At 31.9% G+C, this 23,964-nt stretch overlaps 3 protein-coding genes across 10 annotated transcripts; all 3 read left to right on the forward strand.

The window, feature by feature from the left end:
* Positions 1-2,809: 2,809 nt before the first annotated feature.
* Positions 2,810-7,344, forward strand: LOC105141910 (nudix hydrolase 8-like). Its single transcript, XM_011049297.1, has 9 exons — positions 2,810-3,794; positions 4,367-4,656; positions 4,793-4,858; positions 5,029-5,166; positions 5,642-5,719; positions 5,830-5,880; positions 6,003-6,037; positions 6,335-6,443; positions 6,844-7,344. The coding sequence occupies exons 1-9, from the start codon at positions 3,650-3,652 to the stop codon at positions 7,048-7,050; spliced, it is 1,119 nt and encodes a 372-aa protein (XP_011047599.1). The 5' UTR covers positions 2,810-3,649; the 3' UTR covers positions 7,051-7,344.
* A 4,849-nt stretch (positions 7,345-12,193) lies between these two features.
* On the forward strand, positions 12,194-18,005 carry LOC105141911 (PPPDE putative thiol peptidase family protein). Of its 8 annotated transcripts, none has more exons than XM_011049302.1 (6): positions 12,195-12,362; positions 12,467-12,504; positions 12,717-12,967; positions 16,150-16,437; positions 16,774-16,860; positions 17,556-18,005. In XM_011049302.1, the coding sequence occupies exons 3-6, from the start codon at positions 12,802-12,804 to the stop codon at positions 17,705-17,707; spliced, it is 693 nt and encodes a 230-aa protein (XP_011047604.1). In that variant the 5' UTR covers positions 12,195-12,362; positions 12,467-12,504; positions 12,717-12,801; the 3' UTR covers positions 17,708-18,005. The 8 variants fall into 8 exon arrangements, with proteins under 8 accessions (XP_011047606.1, XP_011047604.1, XP_011047605.1 ...); XM_011049303.1 differs by having other exon boundaries at positions 12,738-12,967; XM_011049299.1 differs by having other exon boundaries at positions 12,784-12,967.
* A 1,298-nt stretch (positions 18,006-19,303) lies between these two features.
* On the forward strand, positions 19,304-21,215 carry LOC105141914 (RING-H2 finger protein ATL22-like). The gene is made up of 2 exons (XM_011049306.1): positions 19,304-20,260; positions 20,880-21,215. Exons 1-2 carry the CDS (start codon positions 19,606-19,608, stop codon positions 21,035-21,037), a joined length of 813 nt encoding a protein of 270 aa, XP_011047608.1. The 5' UTR covers positions 19,304-19,605; the 3' UTR covers positions 21,038-21,215.
* Positions 21,216-23,964: the final 2,749 nt, after the last annotated feature.

Raw genomic sequence — 23,964 nt, forward strand, 5'->3', positions numbered from 1 at the left:
TTGTGATGTTGTTGACAAATGTTCTTCTTAGCCTTCTTTCGCGTGTGAGATAAAAATTATTAAGTATATATTTTTTTTTAATATATTTTTTTATTGTTGTTGTTTTTACTGCTCGAAACATTGAGCTTGAGCAATATATACAAAGAAGATGGTTGAAATCTTTTATTCCATGCTTGTTGAAAAACACAAATATTTAATCTGTCAATCTCTTTAATATTTGATATTCATCACATTTAAATTCTGCATGCAAGGCCCTGATATTTATAAAAAGAGTATAAGTCAAATTATCATAATCTAATAAGAATTTTAATTAATAGTTAAATAACAATTCTAAACGCAAATCCTTTTTATCTAAGAAACTTTTTCATCCTCAACAATATTAAGTGATGCAATAATAATGATAATGTTAAAAGAAATAACGGTAAAGATAACAAAAAATAAGAATAAAAACAAATGTTGTAATAAATAAAAAACAAAAATAAAAAACCCACCTTTGATTATTTTTAAAAATTTGTTTAGCTTTTGAATTATTTCTAAGAAAAAATAAATACGACAATCAACCAACCAAACGTGTTTGATATATTTTTTCAGAATACAAACAAGAGATTACAATGATATTCACCATATAAAATATAAAGCAAATAAAATTCAAATATATGTAAAGTATAAAAATTGCTATTTTTGAGAATGAATGCTTCAAATAAATCACATTTTTTTAAATAATTTTTTGTAATTTTAAATTGTTTTAATATATTGATGTTAAAAATAATTTTTTAAAATTAAAAAATTATTTTAATATATTTTTAAATAAAAAATACTTTAAATCATCACTCGCAGTTCTAAAACACGTAACTCTTTAAATTTACAGCGAGGTCAATTTAATCCTTTTAATTATTAACTTTAGCCTCCTAACTGCACTAACTACTTAAATTGTACGAATTATATATATATATATATAAAAGAGAACACTATTTGGTTTTTATTAAACTGAGTCGTGGTGAATTAACATAGTGACTCGTTGACTCAACTATCAAGTTAGTTTGAGTTTCAAAACAAATCATGTAGAAGCTGAATAGCCTTGCCTGCTAAATGTACTTTACTTGACTTAGTCTAACTTTATTTTAAAAAAATATTTTTAAAATAATATTAAAATAATATTTTTTATATAAAAATATTAAAATGATAATATTTTTTATTCATCATAGTTAAATCAAAATAAATTATTAAATTTATAATTAAAGTTATAAACCAAGCTAAATTAAATTAACTTGTTAAATTTATAATTTATTTTATTTAATATTATTTTTTTCTATAATATATATTTTATTTAAATAAATTTTTATATAAAAAACAATAAATAAAATTATTAAGATGATGTATTTTTTTTTTGAGTTATGTTTTCTCATTAACGTTACTTTTTAATTTTCACAACAAAAGTTGTTTTTTTAATAACAACATCGTTAATCGCATAAAAAACAATGAAAAAACTTTTTTTTGGAGGTAAACGTGTATATTCTTAATATAAAAAAAAAACTAAATTTTGTCAGTCGCACTTTTTTTTTTTTACTTTTAATGAAAACATGTTTATTTTTTTACGAGGAGCTTCAAGCGGAAACTCAATGACATATTTCCAGTAGTAAATTATTTTTTATGTAAAAACTTATTATAATTGTGAAAATAAGCTTCAATTAAATAAAAAGGTATGAATTGATCATCTTTTCACAATTATAAGAAAAAAATATAAGTAATAAATTTTTAAAAATATATGTATAAAAAATTATAAGAAAAAATATTTCAGCATCATTCAATATTAATGAGGAAATTATTAAAAACAAATTGAATAAATACATAATTATTTGTAAAACAATCAATAATATATTATTATTAAAAAATCATAATATTCTTAAAAATAGTGACATAATATTTTAATCAGGAGCCCATTTCTCAATAAAAAGCAAACAATTAAAATAAGTAAAAAATCTGAACCGTTTGAAATAAGTATGAAAAAACAGAAGCATTTCTCCCATCTAAACTCTATTTTTTAATCAATGCATCCCTTGATTGCTCTATCAAAGATATGTTTTTTATTTTTAATTGCAAACAATTTTTTATAAACAAAAACAATCATGATCTTAGAACAAGCTTTAAAATAATATCTTAATACTTTGCATGTGATTGATGAAAAAAATAAAAAAAATAATAATAAAATAATATAATAAAATCATGTTAAGAATATACATAAAAAATTTAAAATATTTTTTTAATTGAATATTCTTGAAATACTTTTTATTTATTTTATACTAGACAAATAATAATTAAAAAAAAGATAGTTTTTTAAAAAATATCATGTCAAATTAGTCAAAATAAATCATCAAATTTAATCTCAAATAAACTTAAAATATTTCCATAATATGCTTTAAGTTGCTAATGTAATTAAAAAAGCAAAAAAAAAAAGTCTATTGTTATTATTATTATATAATTAGGGGTATGAAAGTAATTTTAATTATTTCTAATGATTCTTAGCAAGGTGACAAGTCAGATGGGGCCCTGCAAGCCAAGGAGGACGTCGTTTTAACTCTGTGTTGGTTTGGTAACCGGTTGGTACACACAGCATCTCTCTCAAATCCCTCAGCTAATCCGGATATCGCATAAAAGGAAATCACGTGCTGTAATGCTGTCCACGTATTTCCCAGCTAAACAATTAATTTTGCATCCCTCCCACGCGTTCACATCTGTAGTATGTTTCACGTTCCGAAAATCAGAGAAAAGAGCAATCACAAGTACTTGAGAAAAATCCTAGGAAAATTAAAATTGAGTATAAAATCTTCATTTATTGACCATTAATTAGAATCTAGAATCTTCTTTTTTTTTAATAAATATATATTTCCAAATGATATTTTACAGTTAAGTATCATCATGTTGAAATTAAGAATATCCGAATGACATTATTCAAGAAAACCATCAAATTTCGCTATGGTTTCTTCGAACAATACCAGCACTGCTGCGCTGTATATCAGTGTTGTACTTCTCCATCTTTATCCATATTGTCTATAAATCACTACACACAAATTTGCAATCCATGCCGTTTTCTCATTTAGCCACCCTTCAAATCCCGAAAGGCGCGTTTGGCAAAAATATCTCATTTCTAGACACACCCGCTCCTATTCCATAACCAGCTACTTCGATTTCTTCTTTTGTTTTCTTCACTAGTTGCGAAATGAATTAGAGATATTTTGCAAGAGCTGATGCTTTCATGCCTTGCCAGATGCCTATTTTGTCATTGTCATTGACACATACACCGCCCATTTTACACCACATGATAAGCAGGATTTCCGCTTCACGTTAATCTTGGCTTTTTGTACCATATACTATCAAGTTAAGGCTTTAAGCACGGATTTTGACACCAAATCAGAGTTTTACTATACTACTTTCTTTTGCGTGGAGTCTGGTATTTCATTGTCAAGAAGACAAGAATTGAGCATGGTCATGCGAGCTATTGTTGACTCCGATTGACGAAGAACCCCAAATATTTTCTTGTTAGGATCTTAGGATTTTATTCAAAAAAATTACCTTGGAATTTATAGAGAGAGTTTGATTGCTTTGACTAGCGAGGTTGTGGTTAAGCGGGATTTTAGTTGTATTGTCATTAATGACTCAATTGAAGTTTTTCGATTTCAAATCAGCATCTCTGTCTGAGAAAGCAGCTCTCATGGGAAGAGCAGGATCAAGCCCGTTTTCGAGCATCGGGCATTCAGTTGGTGTTGGATTTTCTCAAGAGTTCAGTTCTTGCAGAGGTAAGTGGGAATGATGACGAATCGTTGGTATTAGCTCTAGAAGAACATGTAGTGCTGTTAGATTCCCATGTTTTTGTCCATGTTCCATGATGTTTTTGGCAATCAAGCAGGTATCATGTTCTGAGCCATTATGTTTTCCTTTGAATTTCCCTTTTATGTGTTTACTGAGGTTGGTCTGCTTTTTTGCTACCTGATGCTTAAACAAAGACCCAAGTGTTAGCACATAATTATAAATGGAAATCAAGTCTCAATTCTTTAACTTACAGCCAGTGCCGGCCAGAAGCAAGCCCCCACTTAACAAAAAAAAAAAAAAAAGATTGTTAAAGATTTTACTTGTCAAATATTCATAAAAAAATAATCATAAAATATTTCTTAAACATTTTGAAAGTTTCAATTTATAATTTTGTTCAAGACACCTTCACCTTAAGCCGGCTCTGCCTACAGCATGAACTAGTTTCTTTCTTTTGCTTTCTAATTTGGCATGGTTGGTGATTCAGCATTTCATCAATGTAGAGGAAATTTCTTCTAATTAAAAATGAGCTAATGAGTGTTTTGCTTCCATGGCTTCTTAGGTTCAGGAGTATTTACGAAGGCATCTTATTCGAGCAGTTCAAATGGTACATTTATGTCAAAGAGGGCTATTAGCTCAGTTGACAAAGAAAAATTTACAGCGGAGAATTACTTCTATCAGATTGATGGAACAAGTGTTTCTAGATCAAGTATGTTTTCCAGAAATGTGAAAGCACTTGATGCCTGCGATGATGAGTATGGGGGAGTTGTTGTCGATCCAGATAGGCTACCGGTTAATCCAGATGCCTTTGCTTCAATGCTCCGTTTTTCCCTCTCTCATTGGAAAATGAAGGTGATTTTCGGCCGACGCTTGACTGAAATTGTGTCTTGGCTATCCTATGTTGGTCGAATGTGGAGCCATAAGATTGTTTCTTGGATACCCTATGTTGGTCACCAAATTGACTTCCAACTATTTCATCTTACTGCAGGGAAAGAACGGAATTTGGCTTAAGTTGCCCCTGGAACGATCAGAGCTTGTTCCAGTTGCTGTGAAGGTAACTTCTTATGCTCAAACTTAACCATTACTGACTTGTTTCCTTTCCTTGGCTTCAACCATCTGCTCTTCAAACAAGTTCCTCAAATGACTCAAGAAAATGCTGAAGAATGTTGTTTCCTTCTATCTTGTCGCAAGACATAGAATCTGAGTGGATGAGTTGATTTACAGGAAGGTTTCCAGTATCACCACGCAGAACGAGGATATGTGATGTTGACTTACTGGATTCCTGAAGGACCTTGTATGCTTCCCACTAATGCTACACATCAAGTAGGTGTTGGGGGATTTGTGATCAATGACAAAAACGAGGTATGATTATCGAGGATAAGAGATGTTTCTAAGCTGCCCCTCATAACTAAAATTCACAAATTTAGGACGCTCAATCTTTCCTTAGCTGCCATCTGCCTTAGGTTCTTGCGTATCCAAATAATGTTTTATTTTGAATGACAGGAGTTTTTGGTTGAAATGGGTACACTTTTCTTGTGTGTTTTTTCATTTAGCCCGCTGTTTACATGTAGATATGAGAGCTCCCCACCCCTCCCAACCAAATTTAACATAAGAGAAATGAAGTCAGTCAAGCACCTTGGTTGTTTACATCTGTGAACTGTCTTAACTGCTGATCACCTTATCGGGGGTCACAAAGGAATTATTAAGGCTCTGTATCTTGAGAACAGAGGAGCCTAAATATCCAGTGATAATTTAGACCACCAGTAGTCCTTCAGCATTAGAACGGACTCGGTTGCATGTATATTTTTTTTCAGAGTTCTTTGCCAATCAATTGCAGGTTCTTGTAGTTCAAGAGAAATTCTATGCTCCATCATTTGCTGATCTTTGGAAAATACCGACTGGTTTTATTCTCGAGGTATGTAATTTGATCTTGAACTAAGGGGAATTAGTTAATTATGAAAACCCCGAATGAAAGACCAGCCTCAATATTTTTTTTAAAATCTCGATTGTTATATAATGTTTCAGTCAGAAGAGATTTACTCTGGAGCTGTAAGAGAAGTCAAGGAGGAAACTGGTGTAAGAATCTTGTACTTCATTTATTTACAATAATATTTAGCAACTTACATCAGCATAATAAATTTACATTGCATGATCAAGCCTTGCCAATCATGTTAGCTGAGTTTATGTTTATTTTGCAGGTTGATACTGAGTTTGTGGAAGTTATAGCATTCAGGTAACAACTATTGGCATTGCCTTCACTTTTTTCCTCTCATGCCAATAATCATGCACTGAACAGTTCAGGAAATGTGCAAATGATCCCTTTCTTTCCGGTGCAAAGGAAAAAAAAGAAGAAAGAAACCTCTGATCTTCACGTGATTAATTTCTAATGGAAGCATCACAGGCTCATAATCATGTATATTTAACTATGAAGATGCCATGCCCGATGAAGCCTTCTAGAAATTACAGAGTACATGCACGTACGTGCTTTTCCCAACACACTGTCTAATGTCTTCTTCAATTTCAATTTCAGGCATGCTCACAATTTGGCTTTCGACAAGTCAGATTTGTTCTTTGTTTGTATGCTGAAACCCTTGTCAGCCCAGATAAAGGTTGATGATCTTGAAATCCAAGCAGCCAAAGTAAGTGCCTGACCTTACTGATGTGTGCAATTTAGCTTCACATTATTCATTCTTGCATAATTGCAAAAATCTTGGAAAAGAATTCCTTTACCTGATCTAAGATATAATTCAATCCACATAAGCTATGGTTTATTTGTCCCATGCATAACCAACTTTCCGATTGGCCTGATGATGATTCTTTATAATCACACAGTGCTAGCCTGTTCTTAATTTTAGCTGGGAAAATTTCTGCAGGATCGTAAATCTACTCTAATGATTATTATTTCTTAACCCAAATGCAAAAATAATACTATAAGATTGCATACTGGGATCAAGATTAGATTTTGCCTGACTATTAGTTGACACTGACTACAGACTAATCTCTAAATCTCCCTTACTATCTTGTGCTTCCATCCTGCAGTGGATGCCCCTTGTTGAGTTTGTGGCGCAGCCGCTAATCCAAGAAGATGGCATGTTCAAGAAGATCATTGACATTTGCATTGCCCGCCTAGGGAAACGTTACTGTGGACTATTACCTCATCAAGTAGTTTCCAAATTTGATGGCAGGCCTTCCTGCCTGTACTACAACGTAATCGACGCTCAAGATGTCAACTGCAAAGGCAATTGAAGCCATCCAAGAACATTTTCACAATCTTAAATCCCTCGCCTGTTGTTTCCTGGAATGCGTCTGGTATTTTCCCCTTTGAAGAACGCGACGATAGCAACAACAGTGCAAGCATACGAGCTTGACAAGCTAAAGACCAAGTAAATATATGTTCTTCTTGAAGAATGCGGTTCTTGTAAATGAGTGACAGCACCGATTCTTCTGTTACTACTTACTCTAATTGATTTTACAAATTTCTTCCGGAAGTTACTAATTTGTTCGTTGTGGCATTAATATTACAAGCTGCCTTGGTATCCATTGTGATTCCCTGCTAATCATTCTGAGCATTGTTCTACGTAAACGAAATCTAATGAAGGTGACGTGGAAAACGTATTGCGATGTGTTTAGACAAAGGTAAAGCACGAGAGCGTCAAACATGCGCTCTGAAATTATAAACCAATTTTTCGGATGGTTAGGCAGTCCTAACTATACAGGAGGGGTCAATTAAAACTCTCAAATTAGACCTAGAATATGCATTTTTGTAGTTTTAATTATTTTTTAGTTGATTTTAAATTTTAATTACCTTTTCTATTTAGTCTTGAATTCTTTTGGCTAGATCGGTTTTTTTCCTCCTGCATAGCTAATAAATAAATTTCAATAAACCAAATAAAAACATGAAAACTCTAGAAATTAAAAAAAATTGAAATTCAATTTCTAATAAATAAAATATTGAAGAACAAAAGCCAAGAAAAAAATATAATTACAAAATAATCAATTTTTTTTATTCTAGCATATCTAGGTGAAAATACAATATTTTTGACCCAATCATGATATCAAATTAAATAAAATAATAAATTTTAATTATTGAATAATCCAATATTAAAAAACAATAACAAAATGAAGAATTTTAATTAAAAATACAACAAGAAATACCTAAACCAACTCGTATTACTCGGATAAACTTGCTATCATAACCGCATCAAGATAAATGAATAAAAAGAAAAACATGAAAATTTATTTTCAATAAATAGTAATTTGTCTCCATTGGTATAGTAATTGTATCATTCTCTAGAAACATTTTGCTTTCAATACATAGTTTACTCATTTTTTTGGGCCAAGAACAATTTCATCAAATTCCTATTTTAATAAACAGTAATTTGTCTCCGGTGTCATAGTAAAACCTCCTTCGTCCTTCCTTCTCCTTTGTTTTTTTTTTTTTAATTAATTTACACTATATATTACGTCAGAAGGTATCCGAGAAATGGAGGTGAGCCATTCTGTTGCATCTGTGAAGTAAACAACGCCGAATCAGGGACAAGCATTCGGTCCTGTTACCCAATCAGAGTTAAACAAGTGTTACATGACGAGCTGATTAAATTCTGAGCAGCTTACATTTGGACCTGAAGAGGAAGAAATCTAAAGGGTTCTCGTGCGGATGACCAACCAAAGCACCTAGCCTTTAGTAGCTACTAGCTACAATTATCCCTTTTTCAGAAGTTCTACGTGGAAAACGTATTGCGATATGTTTAAAGCACGAGAGCGTCAAACATGCGCTCTGAAATTATAAACCAGTTTTTCGGATGGTTCGACAGTCCTAGCTATACAGGAGGGGTCAACTAAAACTCTCAAATTAGACCTAGGATATGCATTTTTTTGGTTTTAATTATTTTTAATTGATTTTAAATTTTAATTACCTTTTATATTTAGTCTTGAATTCTTTAGGCTGGATCGGTTTTTTTCCTCCTGTATAGCTAATAAATCAATTTTTAATAAATCAAATAAAAACATGAAAACTCTATAAAAATTGAAAAAATTGAAATTCAGTTTCTAATAAATAAAATATTGGAGAACAAAAATCAAGAAAAATAATAATTAAAAAATGATCAAATTTTTTTGATTCTAGCATATTTAGATGAAGATACAATATTTTTTACCCAATCATGATGTCAAATTAAATAAAATAATAAATTTTAATTATTGAATAATCCAATATTAAAAAATAATAACAAAATGAAGAATTTTAATTAAAAATACAAAAAAAAACTTAAACCAACTCGTATTACTCGGATAATTTTGCTATCACGCCTGCATCAAGATAAATAAATAAAAAGAAAATTTATTTTCAATAAATAGTAATTTGTCTCAATTGGTATAGTAATTGTATCATTATCTAAAAACATTTTGCTTTCAATACATAGTTTACTGATTTTTTTGGGACAAGAACAATTTCATCAAATTCCTATTTTAATAAATAGTAATTTGTCTCTGGTGTCATAGTAAAACCTCCTTCGTCCTTCCTTCTCCTTTGTTTTTTTTTTTAAATAATTAAATTAATTTACACTATATATTACGTCAGAGAAATGGAGGTGAGCCAATCTGTTACATCTGTGAAGTAAACAAACGCCGAATCAGGGACAAGCATTCGGTCCTGATACCCAATCAGAGTTAAACTAGTGTTACATGATGAGCTGATTAAATTCTGAGCGGCTTACATTTGGACCTGAATATTGGACCTGAATAGGAAGAAATCTAAAGGGTTCTCGGGCGGATGACCAACCAAAGCACCAAGCCTTTAGTAGCTACAATTATCCCTTTTTCAGAAGTTCAATTATGCCCTTTTCAGTTCAATTAAATAAAACAATTATAATTATAAAAAATAATAAAAGAGTTCAGGGTTTTGCATAGTACATGCATACTATGTACTCCCTCACATGTCACTGGAGTGGTGGACTATGGACTCAAGTAGTGATTTTTTTTTTGTTTTGTTCATTATTATTTTTTATGGTCGAATTAATAACTAATTTTTTATATTTTGTTATAGAAAAAAACAATTAAAAAATAAAAATCTAGAATATAAAACATGGCTTAATAATCATGTCCAGAGTGAAATTCACGTGAAAAAAAATTCATTTTGACCCACCTATCTCTCTCTTTTTTAATTCACAAACCTTTTAGTGATAACTTTATTTTTTTTTTAATTTTTGTTTTGAGATTTTAAAAAGAATAAAGAGAGTCATTAAAAAATAAAAAGTCTTGATCATATTTTGATTATACAAAATATAATTTTTTGTGTCAACAATTTTGATACCATGAGAAAATTTATGCTGGGGTGGTTTTTTACCTTTTTCTTGCCGAAAAATAGATCAAGAGATAATTTTTCTTTTTCAATTTAATTTTGTGTTTTTTAGGATGTTTTGAGTTGATGTATTAGTTTATTGATAACACATGAGTTTTTATTATATTTTTAGATAAAATGAATTGAAAATGATATATTTAGGTTAAAAAACCACTAACCTGATTTTTCAAACATGTATTTGATGGTGAGAAGTTGGGTAGGGAAAAAACACGTTATTTATCTTAATTGTTTTTAAAAAATAAAATTAACTATATGTTATCCATTCTTAATAAATAAATAAAAAGCCCACACATGTTACATTTTCTTTTGATGGGCCAAGTTTACTGTGCATACAGACCCAAGCACCTAATCTTCTTTTTCAGCTTTAATTTAGTTATTTATTTACATATATAAATTTCGGGCTGCCTCAAAATCCATTTTCCAACTACCATATCCGCTTTCAGAGGCAAAGACAGACAATGCCATGTGTGATGCGCGACAATGATGTGAAGGCATTGTCCCCCGGAGGACGGGTCACTGCTTCCATTTGAAAGTTCGGTTAATTATTAAGATTAACAATGCTTTATCTGTTCAGTGACTTAAACACATTTCTTATTTTTCAGGTAGCAGTCGTCGGATTATTATTATTATTATCAGCTACTTTTTTGGAAGGTAATGATCCACTTGTTTAATTTCTGCACATCCAGGGTATTATTTTAACATTACCACATTAAAATTATTTAAAAATATAAAAAAATAATTTTAATTTTTTTTCAAAAATAATTCTGCACGTAACTAACAGTGACATATGTTTTGTCTGAGAGGCATATTCTAAAATCCAGAATTTCAGACCTCTGTAGCTTGGATCATTGGTAGGCACAGTACTGTAATGACCAATGAACATAACTAAAAAATTTCAACTTCGCCACTGGTTTTGGACTGTGACTAATGTTTTTATCTGATAGAATGTTCAATCATTTTGTGCTTTTGCAGAAAAGCTTGGATCATACGTTCCTTTCCATTCTTGCAGAGGCATCACGTTATCCAGGAAAAGTAATGTGTCTGTCCCTCTGTGTGGGTATGTTTGTCTGCATACAAGACTCTTCTATTCTTGATTACCTTGTATTTTGTTTGTTTTTGCTGTTTTCTAAAAGATAATTTTTTTATTTAAAATTAATTTTTTAGTCTAAAAGATAATTTTTTTATTGAAAATTATTTTTTTAGTGTTTTTACATATTGATGTTAAAAATGAATTTTAAAAAATAAAACATATTTTATTTTAATATGTTTTTAAATAAAAAATAATTTAAAAAACAATAATTACCATAATACTAAAACAAGATAATCATCTAATGTGTTAACATGAAGTCCATTAATTTGATTTGACTCAATAGAATCACCTTTGTAGCAAAATAGCTTGTTTTTTATGTTATCATTTAAAAAATAATTTTTAAAAAATATTTGAAGAAAGGATTTTCTGTCAATACAGTTAATAGGGATATGGATAATTTAAAAAAAAAAAACTGTATGGAGAGAATTTAATTTTGATACGAAAACTACTCTGAAAATTCTCTTAACCTTGAGATCCAAGACGAACAATATTGACTATTATATAGAAAATAAAAGATAATTTATGGAATAAATAAACCATAGATTGAATATCAACTGTGTAGCTGTCCAGCGGACACTGACCAGCAAAAATTATACTGAAGCAGTGATTTTTTTTTAAAAGTTTTTTTTTGAAAATAAATTAAAATAATATTTTTTAATATAGCAACATTAAAATAATAAAAAAAACTATAAAAAATAATTTTAAATACAAAATAAATTAAAAAACATAATTTTAAATAAGAATTTAAACAAATCTATGCCATTTTAAAGTTAAAAAATGATAAAACATAAAAATTTACATTTAATGAGAAACATGTGAAACTGCGAGAGATACGGAATTATGGAATGTTTTTTTTTTTTTTTTTTAAGAAAATGGAGGAGGTGACAAACACAATTTCCTAATCCAAAAATCAATCAATCAATCAATTAATAATAATAAAAATAAAAATTAACTTTATCACGTAGAAGCTCTAATTATTGGAGCCACCTATCTCTCTGTCACTCTCCCTTGGAAGGAAATACAAGAACAGCGGAAATTGATTCAAATCCTCTCACACCTGAGAAACCCAATTTCCTAATTATCTATCTATCTATATTGACAAAATCTTTCGTACGCTCTCTGCGCTTGCATTCATAAATAAATATTGCCATTTCTTTTCTGTAAGAATTGAATTCTTTTCTGATTATTTGTATCTAATTTTTTATTCTTGCTAGGGTTTGTCACTTGAATTCCTTCCACTCTCAGTTTATTGGTAAACTAACTCTCTCTTTGTATCCTCTGTTTGTTTTCCGAGAAAATGCAAGAAAGAATTAAAAAAAAAACTAAACAGTCAACATATTTTTCTTTTATCCCCCCACCCTACTTTTTTCACTTTTCACAGCAACCAGGCTGCTTGCTTAAACTTTTCGCAGCTTCAGTTTTCCATGCTGCTCTTGTAATATTTCTGTTATTATGTTTTTTAAGGGCTCTGTTGAATTGATGTAGAGGATGGTGAGCTTGTGATATAGAAATTTTGGACTATAAATTGCAGAGTTGCTGATTGCAAACAATGCGGTTGTTTCCTTTGAGCTCGAGCTCGAGTACAAGCTCGGAGAAGGAGCAGAGTAATGGAGGGAGCAGTCGTGTGATGTTGTACCTTAACATATATGATCTTACACCTATAAATAACTACCTCTACTGGTTTGGTCTTGGGATCTTCCATTCCGGTATTGAAGGTAATTTATTGATTTTTAATGGATGACAGATTCTTTTTTTTCCCCTGCTTAATTGTGCATACTTTTGGCATTTCTAGTTGAATTTTGCTTCTTGTGAGAGTATTCTAGGTTTTTCACTTCTGGCATGATAGTTGTGGACTAATGGAAACTACAAGTGATGATCACTGTTCGACCTGCATATATTTCTCATTTTGCTCTTGGTGTTGGGGTATGTTGGGGTAAAACTTCTATTTTTGGAGACTTTTTAAGATAGGCTGAAATTCATGATGAGGGAATCATGAGCCAGAGAAGTGTGCCATTTTTTATAGGATCAACACAAGAAGTTTGGGTTTGCAATGGGGTTGATCAACTAAGAGTAAAGAATTCTTGCAAATAAGAGTCAAAGATATCTCGAGACATGGACAGATGTATCTCTATGATGCATTTATCACAGTCAAAGAATGTTTCGACCAATATGAAGTGGACATGGAGTAAAAGATGCAATATACAGTAAAATAGCGACTTAAATGTGCTTCTAATTCTGAAAGCAAGCAATGCAATCTTTTTTGTATTTAATTCAAAAGAGATATTGTTTACAAATATGCAAATTATCTAGCTTTATAGATGCTAATAGAATAATTATTGTTCATTGGGAGGACACAGTCACAATCCAAATTTTCTTATGTCTGTCATCCTGCACATGTAACATAACTCATCTTAATCTTCCTAAATTAATCTTGAGCGATCAAAGAGCAGATTTGTGCTAGTTTATTTTCTTCAGAGGTCTGCACATTCACGAACTTTTAGAATGAAAGTTATAAACTGGAAGGGATTGTGAGCAAGGGCAGATGGTCTCTTCTTTGTGGACTTTGTGGTGACACCATGTATTTGTGGAAATAGGCTAACTTTTAGAAATGCTCATTGTTCACTAAAAAGATCGTGCTAAGCAGCATTTCTTACTGCAAGGGAATTTGAATGACACTGCTCACAAGACTTCCCTAATTTTTTATTGGAAAAATGAAGTAATCCTCCAATTACTGTAAGGAGGGAGGGTGCAGGAAAATGCACTGGAAATATATAAAGGAGGGTAGACGGAGATGATAAGAAGCAGACCTTTATTAAATCTGCTCAATATTTGAAAGAACAACCATAGAAACTCACAAGCACCTTGAATAATTACCTTGTAAAATCTGTATCGTACCAGACTGTGAAACCACAATGTATTGATAATGTTGACTGTGAAGGACTTCTTTTGCTTTGATAATTTGCCTTCAACTTTTAAACATAACGTGGAAAAGAAAGTTTGATTCATCTATATTAGGTTCTGTAAATTTTGGAAAAATGTTATCCAAATGTTCAATCTCTTTAGCAAACAATATTGTATGTTGCAAAGTGTGAATTTCACTACTCTTTATGCTAATATCATTTAGATAATATAATCTCTTAAAGTTTTCTATTTTTTTGAACTCTGATGAGATTATTTAAGTTATTTGGGTGTAGCCATGAAGAAAATGGTTGCATTAACTTGCAAGTAAACTGACTAATGATGTGGCCTTATAATTTCATTATGCATAAGCAACTCCCCTGCATTTAGGCAATTCCCCCCTGTTTGCCACTATATGGTTTTCAAATAGAAATGCTTGCCCTCTAGTTTCTCTCTATTACTTGTTTTTTTGTAAAGTTAATTGGTTGTTAAATATGAAATTTAATAACACCAGTGATGTTGCATCACCAGCGAAAATTGGAAAGACGTTAAAACTCCCCCACAAAAAAAGCAAACATATTAAATACAAAATATGTTTAAATATTGCAAATAATCTATCGCGTATCTCTAACAATACAGAGTTAATTTCATTGATTTTGGGTTCATTTATTCTTTTTGGCAGCAGTATTGTTAGAGATACAATATAGATGATTTGGAATACCGAAACATATTTCATATTTAATATGTTTGCTTTTTTTGTGGGGGTAATGCTAACATCTTTTCAAATTTGCATGATTGAGAATCACTGGTCAGATTGGATAGAGCTAACTGTATGTGAGGTTAGTGAAGCTTTTTCTGTACACTAGACACATGGGCGCAATTCTCCTCTCGTTACAATCCTCTCTAGGGTTCTTTTGTTTAAAATTAACCACATTGTGTATTAACATAGTGGACATGAGATGGCTTAGTCACATCTGATTGAAGCTTTTCCTTTTGGAGTTAAAAGGAAAACTCAGTACTGGATGTAGGATAGTTTCCTCTAGATGTTCATTAGTATGACCCTGAGATATGAATTTCAAGACGATGGAAGGTTTTAACACTCCTTTTCCTGGAAAGGCTTAATTAGGAAGTGATAATTCAAGGTTACCGTAGTTAAAATCACCGGTGCTGTGCTTCGCCTAGTTGCTTACTGTGTGCAGGACCGGGACAGATAGCCTAATAGCTGACATCAGTTAGGTATGGAATCAAGTGATTACCAGGAAGGGCTACAAGAAAACCACTCAAGTGTTGTAGCATTCTATCTCTCTACCTAGAATTCTCATGATTGCAAGATCCCTCAAGTTTGAGTTTGCCACTTCACCTACAAGCATGGTACTGTCTTTAGAATGCGTTTTTATGGGTGCTTTTAAGGCAGTGCCATCAGATCTCAGCTTATCACATCTCATCATTTTTTATGGCACTAGGGTTATTTAATCAGATAATGCTGCAAGATTCCTTTAAACCTTTTTGGTGTCATTTGCTTGCTTCACATGTGTTTTCTACAGTTCCTATATGCATTTGGCAGTGCTCTAATCTGAATCACTGACCGTGGCTGTTTGTAAATAGTTATATGCCAGTGGTCTAACAGTAAAGATCGCTATCACTTTTGTTATTCAGGAGAAAAATTTCATAGGAAATCGAGGCACAAACAACTGCCCTCTCAAACTCCTAAAGCAAAAAAAAAAAAAAAAAAGCATTTTAATTCTTATCTGGCTAAAAGTAATTTTAACAGCTCTGGTAATTTGATAATCCTTAATTCTTATCTCAGTTTTAGTTGGCAAGCGAAACCAAACTGAATTAATATTTTTTTAACCATCTTAATGTTTCAAATTCAGTGATTTGTATTTTACTCTAATATCAGGTTTGTGTGAATAGTATATCAACCTGTCCATGTTTTCTACAGCATATCTTTTTTGAAAATTTATGCATGCTAATTTGTTGCAACTAATCTTTCAATCAGTACATGGCATGGAGTATGGCTTCGGAGCCCATGAGTACCCAACCAGTGGGGTGTTTGAGGTGGAACCAAGAAGTTGTCCAGGGTTTATTTTTCGACGGTCTGTGTTATTGGGCAGCACCAACATGTCTCGTTCAGAATTTCGGTCATTCATGGAACATCTTTCTGCAGAATATCATGGAGACACCTACCATTTGATTGCCAAGAATTGCAACCACTTTACTGATGAAGTCTGTAAGCGATTAATTGGAAAGCCTATTCCTGGATGGATAAATCGAATGGCTCGATTAGGTTAGTCGCATATCATGTTATATGAGAAGCTACTTTCTAGTCCACCGGAGATCTTCTAGGCCTAGCACTCTGCACACTCAAGTAACCAATTATTTTTGTAAAATAAATAAATTACGCAACTCTAAATGTGGCTCTTTGTTGGAATATATGTTAGAACTGGATCCAGCTATGCCTGGCCCACTGTTTGCATGTTAACAATAACTGTTTAATAACCAACATTGATTTTTGTATTTGCAAATAATATAAATGTGGGTTATATAGCCTAGCTGCTAAAACTAGATTTTGTGGTCCAGTTTTATTTTTTTCCCAATCTGATCAAGGAGTTCTTATTTGAAGTTTCAGGTTCTTTCTGTAATTGTTTACTGCCAGAAAGCATACAGATCACAGCAGTTAGACATCTTCCAGATCATCCAACGTTTTCTGGTAAGTTTGTTCCATTAATCATGTTTCTGCTCTTTTAATTCAAGATTTTTTCTGTAAGAGAAATTTTCTTAATGGGTGTCCAAAGTTGATGAAGGCTCTGTATAAAATTGTATTCAGATTTACTGTGTATTCTTTATTACTTCTTTTTTTTTATAAGAAATGGGGTCAAAGCCCAGGAAGCAAACTAACAGTCACATGTGACGCAGAGGTAGAGCCACCCAACAACATCCTGGTACAATAAATCAGAAACAAACCTCAGGAGCATTTCTTTGTTGATTTTTTTGATAATGTAGAAAATGGATCGTGATAGCAATGATTGGGTGCCATACTTGAACAATGGAAATCTGTGGTCTAAACTGCCTGCTGGCTACAGATTGTCCTAGCTGTCTCCCTGTTTGGGACTTAAATGGTGATGGTCATGGATGCTAGGAAGTTTACTGTGCTTGGCTCTCATAATTATTCTACCTGCATAGGTGGCCATTCATGTATAGAACAATGCATAAATAGTTAGTGAAACCATTTCCATTCAAATGATTGAGCTCTAGGTCACTGTAATGACTGCTTTGATTGTAAAGAAGGGGTGTTGCTCTTCTACATTGGTGTGTGCATGTAAAGGCCAGGAGACTTCTGCATGTGGTTGTTTGGTATTTTGATGAATATTATGTTTTCTTACCTTGATCCTAATACTGATGTAGATGACGACGATGATGGGTTGGAATCTGTTGGATCATCTACAACATCAAGGAGCGAAGAAGAGGGTTCAAATCATCATCTGCTCGCTTCACCAAATGGTGAAGTTGCCTTTTTAAAGGAGAAACCAGTGAGGCTAGCAAGGGAACTCCTATAAGGTTTGTCCTGCAATTATTCCTTTTCTTTCTATCTTGGATGTCTCTATTATTTGTACTGTTGTGTACGATCTTCAGTAGATCGGAGAATGTGCCTTGGCTGAATTATTTAAATGCTTCAGTGTATGTTTCCTGGTATATGACAATCTCGCCCCAGAGTGCCTGTGATTTCTCTAGATAAATGATTATACCTCAGCTTTTTCTCGTACCAAAACAGCTTATGTACTTTCATAGTTAGACAACCCTAATCGGGCTGCTCATATATATCAATTTCAAAGAAGCTCTCTTTGTTGGAGTGCTTGATGTGGATCGTTTATATCTTTCTTTTTTTTAAAAAAAAGTTGGAATTGACATGAACTCTGATGCAAATGAAAAAGGTCATGTTCGGTGCACGCTGATATAATAGAATGCCAATCCAGCGAGTCAAGCATTTAATGCGTGGCCGAAATGGATTCCTGAAGTTTTCAATATGTCTATTCCTGAATGTAGTTATCACTTCAGTAAAAAGCAATAAAGTTGATTGCTGAAATGCAAAGAACCTAATTATGGTTTTTTCGATAGCTACAAAATAGAAAAAGAAAGAGAGTGCTTGTAGGAAGGCTACGAGTAATTTACACATCTTGAACAACAAAAGTCTGAACTTGACTTTTCGAGTCTTCTGCCATTACACCAATGTCCCAGTTAGGAATTCAACCCACTTACTTTTATACTGTGGAATTGCATGAATTTTAGCCATGATGTCCAGAATCTCTTGCAAGGTCGTCAGTGTTCGATTTTAACAATATACAACATGCTGTCAAACAAAAGAAAAATGGGTGAAGAACACGATAAATTATTTTCCTTGAAGTTCGTTTTTCGAATTAATCCACGTTCAAATCGTGGGAGGCCTAAAGATTTCGTGAAAGAGAGGCCATCGGTTGGATTTTAGTCAACCTGAAGCTACTAACTTTGTTCCTATGCCCTAGTTGGGTCCCAACCAGCCTCTTGAATACCCCTAAACCGAATTTCGAAGGCCTGAGGAAACTTGCAAGAAACCCATTGCTTTTTGTAAAGCAAATATTCTTGCACCTTGTTTAGCGAAAGCAGCATGACAAAAGAGTAAAAGACTAAAAGTAAATAAACGCCACAATGCAAACATGTGACTTAGGGCAGTCTCACACTCGGTTGAGATCGTCTGTCTTCCGGTCTTTTACTTATGGCGTGCTATTATTTATCAGCCATGTTTTTTTATGCGTTTTAAAAATATTTTAAAAAATAAAAATTTTTATTTTTTTATTTTAAATTAATATATTTTTAATGTTTCAAATTAATATATTAATATTAAAAATTTTTTTTAAAAATAAAAATAATATTAATATATATTTTAATATAAAAATTTATTTAAAAAATAACCATAATTACACTGTAAAATAAGCTTCCCTAGCTCCCCTCCTTCACGTTTCCATAACACAGGAACCTTCTTTGTCAGGTAGGCCAAGTTCTCTAGAAAAGAGGTGCCTAGTAAGGAAAGTAAAAATTAATTAATTATTTAATTAATTGCCGTCTAAGTAACTTGCTTCCTAGTGCTTTTTTCCATTGAAAATAATATATTTTGTTTGCATCTTTGTATGTTCCACTGGGAAAAGCAGTGATAAGACTTCCTTGGTAAAGTTAGTAAATTACTAGGAAACAAGTTACTTAGAAGGCAATTAATTTATAGCGCGGGGTAAATATTTTCTTTATAAGCTGACAGTTGACAATATCTATATAAATGGATTTTATTTTGCGTACATATCAATCAGACAAGGTCTTTGTGCCATGTCTTTCTATATGACATAGAGAGGGGGGAGAAGCAAGGAGAAGCAGCCAAACTATTCAGTATTGCCGGACCTTGTGAGTTGCGTCTTTGTTATTACAAACAATGGATGCTTGTATGTTCTATATTCTCTTTTTCTCCATGTTTCTAACCATAAAGGCTCTTGAATCCAACTGCCCAACGGTTAAGTGCAGTCACGACGGTCCTGATATTCGTTTCCCATTCCGGGTAGCAGGCCGGCAGCCTCAGCACTGTGGTCAACCTGGTTTCGACCTTGTCTGCAAAGAAAACACCACCATGATTGATTTTCCATCTTATGGACCCTTGGTTGTGATATCCATCTCTTATGACTTCAGAAAACTCAGTCTTCTTGACCCCAAAAATTGTGTCCATGAAGTCTTTCTTAATCTCAACCCCTCTGGTACACCTTTCCGGTACTACTATCTTTTGAAGAATTTCACATACCTCAACTGTTCAACCAGGCTTTCGCCTTCTCTCAACGAAGTTTCATGCTTGAGTGACTCTAGGAATCATGTTTACACCGTAGAATCCTCGTTTCACCTGCCATTTTCTTGCAGGCAATTGAAAACTATTCCCATTCCATTTTCATACAGTCCTTATCTTGCTGACAATAGTTTTGGCCTTGGATTGACTTGGAGTTTGCCTGGATGTGAAGATTGTGAATCAAGAGGAGGCTCGTGTGTGTTCCAGTCCAAAGAAGGACTGAAAACAGGCTGTCCCCGCATAGCACAGGATAAAGGTAAAGTCAACACCTTTCGTGATCTTTACATTTCCTCCAGATCCTCTCTAACATAGCAATTCTGTAGAACGGCCATTTCAGTTTTTGTATCTGCAGTCACAACACAGTAAATAGAACAGGATTGATCGTTGAATATAACGTTTGCTAGCTTGAAAAACACAACAAAAACATTCCTGCTTGTAGTCAAGTGTAAATTGTGGATCAACAGTATAAACTGCTTGTGTTAATCCTGGTCCACTGCTAGCTACTAGGCATTGCTGACTAAGAGGTTACTGATCTGATGCCTGGAACAGGTTGGTCAAATTGGCAATGACTTTGAATTGTAAACAATACTAGGAAAATCCTTCTGGGTATTTGATGAAGTGTCCTGGGCACCAGAGAGAGCACCCATTTTCTAAAATGTCACACTCACTTTTTTCCACTTATAAGTATTATCTACAGTACCCACACACATTTTTCACAATTACTAAGCACTTATGCCCTTTTCATCCTTGAGAAATTAAAGTATTAAAGTTTTTTGTTTTCCATTTAGATCCTCTGCTGCCATTTTTAGATGCAACCGTGTAAATAATTTGATCTGGAGATCAGTTTAACATTCAAATCATAATTACTTGTGCAGGTTTTTCAGTTGTACATTTATTGTCAAGTGGAACTGGGTCTATGATCTTGATCATTCTGGTGTTTATTTTCGTGATGACAACAATGATTAGCATCAAAGTCTGCTTTAGGCAGAAACTGAAGGTGGATAAAGCGGCAGAAAATGAGAATCTACTTTAGGCAAGTATACAAGTACAAATGAATGTTTCGTTCCCCGCATCCTCAAGACAACCTTTAAAGATTGAGATTTCAGAAGGATATTATTAGTAACAGAAGTCGAGCGCTGTCGCTGTGTATTGTAGAAAAACAGACTTAGCTCTAGATAATTAAACTGTGATATGTCATGAGTTGGGTTAAATTTTTCTTGAATGTAAAGGAATGTTTAGGTGTTATTAATATTTTTTCCGGTAAAATAAGATTTAAATTGTATAAGAGTTGATATGTTATAATCTGATTGATTTTACATATCTAAAAACAAATCATACAATTCGTAAAAAACATAGTTTAATTAAAAAGATTTTCAAAATGATATCTTTTTATAATATTAAGATAATAATATATTAGATGGAGTTAGATTAACCCAGGTTAACGTGTTAAATATGCGATCCGAGTTATAAGATTATGATAGCTCTATAAAAACAAATTAAAGTAAATTATAAAGTTTAATTTTCAATCAACTCAATGATTAAAGATGAAATTGAAAAAAAAATCAATTATAAAAGGAACTAAAAGAGTGGCCAGAGTTAACCTGTAAAACTTGTGACTTGGGTCATAAAACCGAGATAATATCATGGAAAACAAATCAAAAAAATTATGAATTCCAATATCTAATTAGCCAAATGTTGAAGGATAAGATTAAAAAAAATCAATTAAAAAGAAACATAAAAAATAACCCGAGTCTATCCACCAAATCCTTGACATGAGTCATCAAATTGATATAACCTCATAAAAAAAAAATGACCTGGTTTAACTTGAGTTAACTTTCAAATCTATAACTTTGGTTATAAAACTGAGATAACCTCATAAAGAGTAAATTAAAATAAATTATGAAGCTCAATTTATAATCGCTCATGTCAGATCCAATATTGAACGATAAAATTTATAAAAATTTTAATTAAAAAATGACACAAAAAATAAACCAAGTCAACCTAGGTTAACCCGTTAAACACTATTACTAGGTCATGAGATCGGAATAATCTAATAATAAGAAAATTTAAACAAGTCATGAAGTTTGATTTTCAATCAAACACATATTAAATGATAAAATTGAAGAAAAAAGTCCGTTTAAAAAAAAATAATAATCAAGTCAATTAAATTATCCCGTCAAATCTACAACTCAGATCATGAGTCGATGATAACCCATTAAAAAAAAATTCAATGTTGAAGGACCTAAGATTTAGAGCATGAGAACAAGATAACCTCTTAGAAAAAAAAATCTAATTTAACCAAGGTTAAAATGTTAAAACTTACAATCTTGATCGTGAGACTACTAAGATTAGAAAAAAAATAAAAAAAAATCATGAAATTCAATTCCTAATCAACTCAATGTAAAATGATAAAATTAAAAAAAATTAATTAAAAATATAACACACAAAACAACTAGAGTCCACTCAGATTAACTCGTTAAGTATTATTCTTGGATCATAAGAGTCAACTTAATTTTTTTTTTGTTATTTTAGTCATTAAGTTAAATGATTTTAATAAACTCAATTAACTTAATAATATAATTAAAAAATAAGATATCGACAACAAATAAAGAGAAAAAACAACAATGATTCAATGTAAAAGATGAACACTTGCGATATTATGAAAATATATCTTTATAACATTTTTAAAACATCTCAATAATCTTATTTACTATCAAAATAAAAATTAAATTAAAATGAGATGAGATGATTGTATAGAAAGAAAAAAAAATGCATCTCAATTTCTGGTATATAAAAATAACAAAAGAAAAAAGAAAAAAATTTACAAAAACAAAAAAATATTGACACAAGTTTCTTTGAGCTATCACATATATGAGTTCTAAAAAATACATCACCTAAAAAAATTGAATATAATAATTTTTTTGTCATTTTACTTTAGCAAAAATCAAACTAAATTTATAACTTAGCAGTTGAATCGGAATAACTCTATAAAAAAAATAAACTAAATAAAATTAAAAAATTTAATTTTCAAAGCAACATAATATTAATGAGCCAAATTTAAAAAATAATAATAATTAAAAGCAATGAAAAAATTGGTTTAAGTCAAACTTAGTAAATTCATGGCTGAAGATATAATATTGGGATATTTTTATAGAAAATAAAAAATAAAAAACATTGATTTCCATCTAACTAAGTGGTGTTGAATTAAATTAAAAAAGAATAAAATTGACCAAACCAATTTGGTCCCATTGTGAGAAATGATCTTCTGTCCCGTTGTATGTCGGGCCATACATGACAAGTGCAACGTCAGAGTTGTGGGCATCAAATCTGAGAAGCTTTGCCACTGGTGGAACTGCTTCGATTTGTGCAAATCGCAGGGTTCAAAATTCAGGTTCATCATTACCATGGTCCTGACATTGTAACGATAGTTACTTGAGAAGTTGTGGATCATACTGTTTCCAAAATTGAAGGATCATAGAGTTTTCTGGGAAGATAGTAGAGTTAACAGCAAAATTAGAGGCAATGAAACACAAGTACAAGCAGAATATCGAATTAAGAGAATCATGCTTTATGGAGAAGCGTTTAGAGAAGCTTCCGCGTCGAAGTGGAAGACTGGAGGTAGCGGTCTTGTTTGATGTCAGCCTGAAGATGCAAAAACATACTGTTTGTACTCAACACTGCTGTTCGTAATATCCTTATCATATACCTGCATACTGTCTTGTGATGCTGGTTTTACCAATCTCTGCCAATGTTCTTGGGACCTTCTTTTTTTGTTTTTTTTTTTGGTTGATTTGTGAAGTGAAAAGATTAGGTTGAAAAATGTTGCTTCCTCTAAGTGATTAGCATCATTTTATTTATCTGTCATCAGCCTGATGCCATCTGAAGTACTGCTGCATCTTTTTTCATGATAATACTGCTTCATATAGATCCTAACAGGCTATCACAATTCAAAATTTACAC

This window comes from Populus euphratica, unplaced genomic scaffold (assembly GCF_000495115.2).
Source record: "Populus euphratica unplaced genomic scaffold, PopEup_1.0 scaffold134.1, whole genome shotgun sequence".
Lineage (NCBI taxonomy): Eukaryota > Viridiplantae > Streptophyta > Magnoliopsida > Malpighiales > Salicaceae > Populus > Populus euphratica.

Excerpts from the sequence above, each read along its gene's own strand:
- LOC105141910 (XM_011049297.1), top strand. The coding sequence starts at position 3,650 with ATGACTCAATTGAAGTTTTTCGATTTCAAATCAGCATCTCTGTCTGAG. Across the intron at positions 4,859-5,028 it reads TTGTTCCAGTTGCTGTGAAG|GAAGGTTTCCAGTATCACCA; the intron begins GTAACTTCTTAT and ends GTTGATTTACAG. Across the intron at positions 6,444-6,843 it reads TTGAAATCCAAGCAGCCAAA|TGGATGCCCCTTGTTGAGTT; the intron begins GTAAGTGCCTGA and ends TCCATCCTGCAG.
- LOC105141911 (XM_011049300.1), top strand. The coding sequence starts at position 12,802 with ATGCGGTTGTTTCCTTTGAGCTCGAGCTCGAGTACAAGCTCGGAGAAG. Across the intron at positions 12,968-16,149 it reads CTTCCATTCCGGTATTGAAG|TACATGGCATGGAGTATGGC; the intron begins GTAATTTATTGA and ends TCTTTCAATCAG. Across the intron at positions 16,438-16,773 it reads AAATCGAATGGCTCGATTAG|TTTCAGGTTCTTTCTGTAAT; the intron begins GTTAGTCGCATA and ends TCTTATTTGAAG.
- LOC105141914 (XM_011049306.1), top strand. The coding sequence starts at position 19,606 with ATGGATGCTTGTATGTTCTATATTCTCTTTTTCTCCATGTTTCTAACC. Across the intron at positions 20,261-20,879 it reads CCGCATAGCACAGGATAAAG|GTTTTTCAGTTGTACATTTA; the intron begins GTAAAGTCAACA and ends TTACTTGTGCAG.